The sequence below is a fragment of the Stigmatopora argus genome, chromosome 20, assembly GCF_051989625.1.
Source record: "Stigmatopora argus isolate UIUO_Sarg chromosome 20, RoL_Sarg_1.0, whole genome shotgun sequence".
In the NCBI taxonomy this organism is placed as follows: domain Eukaryota; kingdom Metazoa; phylum Chordata; class Actinopteri; order Syngnathiformes; family Syngnathidae; genus Stigmatopora; species Stigmatopora argus.
The window spans coordinates 3727848-3736882 of record NC_135406.1 but is presented as its reverse complement, the minus strand read 5'-3'; the positions used below and the strand labels follow the sequence as shown (position 1 = coordinate 3736882).

Sequence of the window (9035 nt, the reverse complement as noted above, 5' to 3'; positions counted from 1 at the left end):
ACATTCGTGACATCTAATATTAAACAAATGTAATTTATGCTGGAAAGCAAGTTAGAATGGGACTTTTTAGTTCGGTTTTCTTGCACCATTTCCACGTGTGTGGGTCCAACCAGGGTAATTACATCCCATCATTTTGGTTTAATCACAGTCTGCTGCGGGGCCTCACGCGCCTTCCATCAAAGCCTAACACGAGCGTCCTTCTTACCCCTTTTCTTCTCTTCTCTCCAGTGATTTAATTACTGCTTCCGCCGCTCTCTTCCATCCTGGAATTAATGAGGTCTAATACAGCCTCTGTTTTCAATCGGCCAATCAAATTCTGACTTCTCTCGCCATCATTTCTGTATTTTTTTAGCAGTTGCCATCCACCAGCGCCCTTATTGTCGCTGTCCAATTCATAGATAAAGTCTGCTTTTCTTAGGAAAACTTGTGTATATATAAATGTCAAATAGTTTCATATTACATTTAAAGTCACAATTTTACTCTTTAAGTGTCACATGTAAGAAAAGTCCATTTTTTACAGGGTGGCGTGATATATTGTTGTTTTTTACGTCAATCAAAGACACCCTGACACTTTTTATCAATGACCCTCTGAAATTGGACAACACCGTCCTCTTGTGGTCAAGTTGGAGTTAGCGCGACGCTTGAATAAATGCCAATATCAAACAAAACCATGTATAAATATTCACCTTTCCACATATTTTTCTCCTATGACAGTAATTTAACAACTCCTGTATTATCACCACCATTTTTTCTAAAAAATCAAGGACCAAAATAACAATAAAATCCACAATAATGCTTTTAAAAACCATACAAACTAATACTTTTATTCCATTTTTGAAGCAAAATGCCACTATTCAACAATATGGATTCCTCACAACTGTCGTAGAACTTCCAATTTATCCAAAAACTTTTATTCAACTATCCAATTTATTTTCAAATGGAACTAGCATCCAAAAAACATGTTTTTGCTAATAATAATAATTATCAAAGGCTCCTACCTGCCATCATTGAGTCCTCAATGGCCGATGTGGGTGCAGGTTTTTGGTCCAACTAATCCAGCAAACTTTGACCATTGTGATTTTTTCAGAAAACAAAGACGCATCTGATTGCAATCAACTGATTGGACACCAGATTGGTGAAAAGTGTGCATAGAGACACAGTGCATTAAACACTATTTTGAGTATCACTCTATTTCCACATTTAATATAACATTTCAGAACCATATTTACTGCTTTTAGTAGTTTGCAGGTGGAGTAAATAACATGACGACACATCAAATGTTCCTTTATTTTGAAAAAACCCAACACCTGATATGCAAAACCAGTAAAAAAATGTACACAATTTTTGGATCTAAGCAGGAAACTGGCAAATATTTCAAATGTCTGATATCCATATATACCATCTAAAAAAATATATACAGAATTTTCTCGCATATTTGTCATTAAAAATGATGATTGAATTGAGGGTACGCCTAAAAATTAAATGCAAGGAAAAAAAATGAACCGTATCTTGCATAGAACGTAAAAAAAACTCACTTATGCCTGCCATTGCTCGCTCAGGGCGCCCCCACGTTATCGTAGTTTACCGTAAACTTGGTGAAAACTAGACCGCTACGGACACACTTCCTGGTTGTACTGCTCAAGTGACTTCCTTTTTGAATTTGTCTACGTGCAGGCAACAGGGGGCGTCTTATACGAGAGAAATTGGAAAATTCAATGGTTTTAAGGCAATTTTAAGGGTGCGGCTTATATCCGAGAAAATATGGTGTATATAGTACAGTGGTGGACCGTCAGGGCCTGCAAGGCCTTCTCTGCTGGCCTAAAAATATCTGAATCACAGACTGATGTTAATTGTTTTGTTCAATGATACTTATTAAATAATTCCAAATTGTCTGTCAGCTTACTTTCATTGTTTTTCCCCTGGTTGCGCTGCTTCCAGATGTGTGTTTTCATATTTAAAGCATCTAACCAAATCACATTTCAGCTATTATTTGTTGCCAGGGTCAGAAATCTGCCTCAGGGCCTTCACAATCAGTTCTGCGGGCTCTGCCGCTTTAAACAAGCGTCGATAAGACTGTTGCTTTAACCAATCAGATTTCGAGTTGGCAACACCACAATGCATTGTCACAGGTGTAGGGATACGTCATCGCTTTCACCAACTATGATTAGCTACCAAACTATCTGGAGCTAGCTGCACAAGCAAATATATTGTTGTGTTGATTTAAAGCCATTTTCAAGACGGACTATGCCAGAAATATGACAGGACAGGCTCGACTTTCAGCATTAGCTTCGATAGCGATAGAAAAGAAGGATGGATAGTGTGTACAGTTAAAAAGGATTTTTGGTGAGTAAAATATGGCTATATTCCTAAATAATATATCAATTGTGGGCCCGGTTCTGATATCTGAAAAGCTCCAGTGTTTGTATTTAAGCTCCAGTGTTTGTATTTAATCACTAAATGCTGCTAGCAAGTGGATTTTTCCCCATTTTAGTGCAATTTTTGCCGTTTCGCCATTGACGTCCATCGCTGTCTTTTTCCGGGAAAATCACCCCCCTGGCCCGGTTGTAATGTCTGAAAAGCTCCAGTATTTGTATTTAATAATTAAATGCTGCTAGGAAGTGGATTTTACCCATTGAAGGCGCTACGAGAAAATGCACGGACCGCCACTGTATGGTGTATATAGTATAACTATATGGTTGAAGTCCCATTGTTCTCAAAGCATGCACACAAGCAGTTGAAGAAATAAAAAGCAGAGTAAGGAAGTATATCCAAGACTAGAACCACGAATGGAACACTTTGTCCCTGTTTCAGGCCAAGTGACACATAGCGCGATTTCTTGCCAGTTTTTATCGTGTCCGGGTCTAGCCTATTTTTTTTTCGTTGTTTTTGCTTTCTGGTAGACCCGCCCTCATGTTCCCAGCTCACGTCCATTCCCCATTTTTTACGCGACTCCCAGTCAAGGCCAAGAAAGTGCAAAAGAGAGTGAAGAAAAGGAGAAAAAACGTACTTGTTGTGAAGTGGTTAGAAAGCGGAAAAACAGAGCGTGGCGGGGAACGGGAAGTTGACGATGAGGTCAGACTCAGACTCATTCGCCTCGCAAGCAAAAGTCTGTTCAAAGGGAATCATTGACATAGAATTCAATCTTTTTTATTGTTGCCATATTTACAGTTTACAGACAGCGCAGCTGCTTTTGACAGATAAACAGGATATTACCGGAAATCCAAAGATATGAAGATACCATCAGAAAAGAGTCAACAACTTCCGCCTGCATTTCCGTTTTTATTTCTCGCAGGAAACTGGGGTTTTTTTGGGTGGGGGGGCAAAGGTTGGCGGTCAAATACTCCCCAAGTTGTCATAAATGATATCGGGCGAGCTGATTGGTTTGGGCTTGGACGGATGCGACTGCAATTTGGAAGGTTTACAGACTTTGCTGTACAGTTCGGCGTCCTGTCCGCGAATGTTGTTGTTGTTGTTGTTGTTGGCGTTGTCCAGCGGGTCGTAATGCGTCGACGAAGGCGAAGGGATGGGGTCTTTCCGAGCAAAATGGAGGCCACTGGGTTTGGGAGCGGTGACCGGTTTGGGCCACCTTGGAGCCGGAAACTGTTTTTGGAACTCTGTCAACTTCCCCTGGAAGCTGGTGCTGTAGTTTCCCTCCGATCCTGAAGGGGCAGCGGCGTCCTCTAGCCTCTTCGAGCCGTGTGGTTCCAAACGCGCTTCGTCGTAAATAGCCGCGCTGAAAACCCCCGTGGCGCGTCCTTCCGGTTCGTCGTAAATGTGCTCTTGAGAAGAGGGCGGAGCTCCCTTGAGTGGACCGCCGAGGGTCGGCTTGTTGGCGTTGGCGGCCCTGCCGACGTTTCTCGCGCCGCTTCCGGCGCCGTTCAGACTCAGTCCGGCGGTCTTCTGGCTCAGCTTCAGACTGATGTGGTCGTAAACGTGCGAGTACAGGTCTTGGGATTTCCTGTGAGGACCCCCCAGGGACTCGTCCGCCGGCGGTCGCAGGCGAAGCGCCGGCGACGAGGACGCGATGCTGTCCACGGGGTCCGAGTAGAGCCCGTCGGCTAAATGCGAGGGGAGACGGACGGAATCGGCCGGCTCGGAGTAAAGCGCCGCCTGCTGGTCGGCCGAGGATGTGCGCTTGTCGTTCCCCTGACCTTTCGGGGAGCGCGGAGGCGTTTTTCCTCCGCCGGCGTGACCCAGAATTCCCGGCAGTTCCGGTAAACTTCTCCCTTTGTGCTTCTCGGCGCCGCGGCCGGCGTGCCCCTTGGCCCCGCCTCCTAAGTCTCCGCCTTCCCGCTTGCCGAGGACGCCGTCGGCGGAGCCCGGTTTGCTCCCGGCGGAGTCGCCGTCGGCCTCCCAGCTGCTGCAGCTGCTGCTGTCGCCGCTGCCCGTCGCCGCCGCCGCCGCCGCACCTTGGCCGCGGACGTGCTGTAGCGAGGGCGGACACTCCGGGTCGAAGTAGATGGGGCAGCTAACGGGTCGCTCCTCGGCCAGGGCTTTCTGAGACTTGATGGCCTGGTCCACCAGGGTGAAGATCTCGTTGCCTTGCTTGGTGTCAAAGGTGAAGGCGCCGGGACCGGAGTCACAGCGGCGGCCAGACTCGAAGGAAAACATCACCTGGACAAGAATAAAAATCATGTCAACTATAAGTAAATATCATTTTTTTGGGGGGTCCTCTTAAGCAAATTGTTTAACGACCATATTTTGCGGACTATAAGTTGCCGTGTGCGGTCGATTGGTCGCCAGTCTTTTGGTCGCGGTCTTTTGGTCACGGTCTTTTGGTCGCGGTCTTTTGGTCGCCGGTCTTTTGGTCGCCGGTCTTTTGGTCGCCGGTCTTTTGGTCGCCGGCCTTTTGGTCGCCGGCCTTTTGGTCGCCGGTCTTTTGGTCGCCGGTCTTTTGGTCGCCGGTCTTTTGGTCGCCGGTCTTTTGGTCGCCGGCCTTTTGGTCGCCGGCCTTTTGGTCGCCGGCCTTTTGGTCGCCGGTCTTTTGGTCGCCGGTCTTTTGGTCGCCGGTCTTTTGGTCGGCGGTCTTTTGGTCGCGGTCTTTTGGTCGCGGTGTTTTGGTCGCGGTGTTTTGGTCGCGGTGTTTTGGTCGCGGTGTTTTGGTCGACGGTCTTTTGGTCGCCGGTGTTTTGGTCGCGGTGTTTTGGTCGGCGGTGTTTTGGTCGCGGTGTTTTGGTCGCCGGTCTTTTGGTCGCGGTGTTTTGGTCGCCTGTCTTTTGATCGCGGTCTTTTGGTCGCCGGCCTTTTGGTCGCCGGTCTTTTGGTCGCCGGCCTTTTGGTCGACGGTCTTTTGGTCGACGGTCTTTTGGACGCCGGTCTTTTGGTCGCCCAGACCGCAACAACGGGTGACAAAAAGACAGACGGCCAAAACAAGGTAAAACAACACGGTCCATGCATGAATAAAAGCCAACAATGGCCATGAGCAGTTTCACTGAGCCCACATATGAGTGTATAAGAGTTTGTATGTACATGCGCTGTCTCTTTAAGAAGCGACGTCAGTCAGGGTCTTAACAAGTTCTCCAACAAAAAACAATAAAAGTCCGGGAAATTTGGAGCTTTTCTTTAGCCTAATAATGACTAGGGCATTAAGTATGACTAAATAGTCATTCGCAGTTTGTATTTAGGGAATTTGAGCAACGATTTAAATGGTAATTATCAATAACCTTCCGGGCGACCAATCGACCGTTTACCATAAGTTGCACCTTGCATTTTTTTGTGGGGCCATTTTTTATTTAACAAATCACTTGTTATTTCAAGTTTCCGGTTGATGTGAAATGTCAACTTCAAGCAGATTTTTTTCTTTTTTGCAGAGGACTGCAAGACTGTTTGCTTCCGTCTTCTCACCATTACATCATTCGCGTTACCACATTACGACTAGCCCCCGCAAAATTGTTTTTTTTTCTTCCTGACACCTTGCGGTCTTTCCATCCTGTCCCCTCAGTCATCTTTTCACACTCACCCGGTCTCGCCCGTATCTCCTCAACAACTTGTAAGGCCAGACGAGGACGTTACGCTTGGTTTTGGGTTCTTTCAAGATCAGGACGTTGCTTTCAGCTTTCAGCCAGTAGTTGCCCGCCAGACCGCAACGCTCCGAAGCTTCGGTTCTCTGAACGCTAACCCAGAACTCGTTTGCTAAGAACACACACACACACGGTTTCAAACTCGGCATCCACAGAGCTAGCTTCTCTTGTATACTCACTCTGCTGTCTGGAGTAGTAGATGAGGTTCTCAGACATCATCAGGTCTTGGGATCCTCCCTCGGACTCCCCATTGGCGCCGAGTCCACCCTGTAGCGAGCGACCAAAACCGTTTAATTTGTATAATACCTACAGTCGTACCTCTACTTACGAAATTAATTGGTTCCAGAACTTTTTTCGTAACTTGAAATTTTGTAAGTAGAGCAGTACTGTGTATGTAAAGTTTTATGAATTAGTGCCAGAACTTTTTTCATATCTTGAAAGTTTTGTAAGTAGAGCAGTACTTTTTATGTAAAGTTTTATTAATTGGTTCCAGAATTTTTTGCGTAGCTTGAAAGTTTTGTAAGTAGAGCAGTACTTTATATGTAAAGTTTTATCAATTGGTTCCAGAATTTTGTTCATAGCATGAAAGTTTTGTAAGTAGAGCAGTACTTTATATGTAAAGTTTTATTAATTTGTGCCAGAACTTTTTTCGTAACTTGAAACTTTTGTAAGTAGAGCAGTACTGTATATGTAAAGTTTTATTAATTGGTTCCAGAACTTTTTGCGTAACTTGAAACTTTTGTAAGTAGAGCAGTACTTTATATGTGAAGTTTTATCAATTGGTTTCAGAACTTTTTTCGTAACTTGATACTTTTGTATGTAGAGCAGTACTTTATATGTAAAGTTTTATTAATTGGTGCCAGAACTTTTTTCATAACTTGAAAGTTTAGTAAGTAGAGCAGTACTTTATACGTAAAGTTTTATTAATTGGTGCCAGAACTTTTTTCGTAACTTGAAACTTTTGTAAGTAGAGCAGTACTTCATATGTAAAGTTTTATTTAATTGGTTCCAGAACTTTTTTCGTAGCTTGAAACTTTTGTAAGTAGAGCAGTACTTCATATGTAAAGTTTTAGTAATTGGTTCCAGAACTTTTTTTCGTAACTTGAAACTTTTGTAAGTAGAGCAGTACTTTATACGTAAAGTTTTATTAATTGGTGCCAGAACTTTTTACATAACTTGAAACTTTTGTAAGTAGAGCAGTACTTTATATGTAAAGTTTTATTAACTGCAACCTGAAAAATTCGTACCTAGAGGCTTTCGTAAGTAGAGGTATGATTGTACTTGGCAAGGTCAAAGATAAAGAAACATACCTGAAAGGCAATATCACACATGGTTTCCATCCAATCCTTGGCGACGTTCTTCTCAGCAGCAAACACGTGCGTCTTGTCATTGGTCTCCACGCAGAACGCTGCCATGTTGTCTTTTGGACAATTCTCCGTCAACGCCGGCAGGATGGAAATGCACTCCGACAAGCGGATGATTTTCTTGTCTAGCTTTCGGGTCTTCTCGTTGGAATTCCCACCCGAGCTGTTGCCTACGCCGACCGAATCGAAAAACTCCAGGCGGGCGATGCCATTTTGGCTGGCCGGGTAGAGAACCAACCAGTTTTTTTTCCATTTCTAAAGGCAAAAAAAACATGGCAACAAGTCTAATTAGCTCGGTTTAGCGCCAGGATACACGTTCATCTGGCACGTGGAAAACAGGAAACGAGTGGCAGGAAAAGACCAAAACAGAAAGTTTTTAGCAAAGGATCGTAATTGCGTGCCGTCGGGGTGCTATAGCAACATTCCCCACCAAATAGAACTTCGCATGTCACATTTTTTTTTGCTTCTGTGAACAACAATTGTGAATCATTCTGTCAGTCACGGTCATATGACCAGAAAAGAGCGCGGAACAGAGACAAAGACCCTCTTGCAAAAAATCAGCGGTCCGCGTGGGGTTCCGAACCCGACCCGTCGAAAAACAGGTCACGGTTTCCTGTCTCGGGGCCATCATTTCCTGATAAAGTGCAGAAGGTGTGAAAAATGATCAAGTACAAAGGTGGAAGGTTGCAAATAAAAACACGTCTTCCGTGTTCGCCGTTAGCGGCACGCTACCCAATTTAGCTCAACGCAAAGCGGGGTAAAATGATGCATTTCATTTTTCCGATAAAAGACTGGGCTGTCATTGAAGTGTTTTCAATTCGTTTTTAAGCACCACGTGATTGGACGTTGCTATACGTTATGGTCAAATTGAAGAGCTCTATTTCCAATTGTATTATTTGACAGCTCACTATGTTTATTCATCATATTTGACATATTAGGAACAGAAAATGATTACCTTGCCAAACTTTTGATGCTGTACATAAAGTCGTCCCTCCTTAATGTGGGTGTCCATGACCCTGACCTCTAGGGAGTACCCCAAATTAGCCAGCAGGATTAAAAAAAATAAAAAATAAAAAAGTTCTTGAGTTTGTTGTTCTTTTTCTTCCCCCCACCCCAACCCTACATCCCCCACAACTTCCCTACTTCTCTCACTTCCGCTGCCTGGCCCTAAAAAACGCGATAAAGGCGAGGGGGCATGGCCCCCAGAAATGGAAAAACCCAAACAACCGCTAGGTGGTCCCGTCAAGAATCAAAAAGGTCCAAAAAGTTGACGGTAAATTTGTCCTCTACTTGACGCATCTGACGGCTGCCCAGAGATCGGCATGTGGAAAAAACTAGCACGAAAGATAAAAAACGTCTTTTATCCTTTCAAAATAAAACACAACTGCTCCTTAAAACTATTCCCCTTTAGAAGAACTTAAAATCACTATTCCTGATTTGATTTAATTCCTCTTTAAAGCACCATAGAGTGTGCTACGATTAAATCCAGCCTGGGGAACTTTGCCCTCACGCATTCCACAGTGCTAGTTTTATTTTGAAAGGCAAATACTCAATTTTAGCTGCTGTACGCCCACTTGACACGTGCTCCTCTTCCTCTACTCCCACGTACTCTTGCGTAATGTCTATTTCTCTCTGAGTTCTTGCACTTAAG

General features: G+C 44.3%; 1 protein-coding gene across 1 annotated transcript; it reads right to left on the bottom strand.

Moving 5' to 3' along the window:
• Window positions 1-3121: 3121 nt before the first annotated feature.
• On the bottom strand, window positions 3122-8913 carry dok1b (docking protein 1b). The gene is made up of 5 exons (XM_077589652.1): window positions 8340-8913; window positions 7331-7639; window positions 6200-6287; window positions 5960-6132; window positions 3122-4614 (listed from the first exon to the last, which is right to left on the bottom strand). Exons 1-5 carry the CDS (start codon window positions 8394-8396, stop codon window positions 3334-3336), a joined length of 1908 nt encoding a protein of 635 aa, XP_077445778.1. The 5' UTR covers window positions 8397-8913; the 3' UTR covers window positions 3122-3333.
• Window positions 8914-9035: the final 122 nt, after the last annotated feature.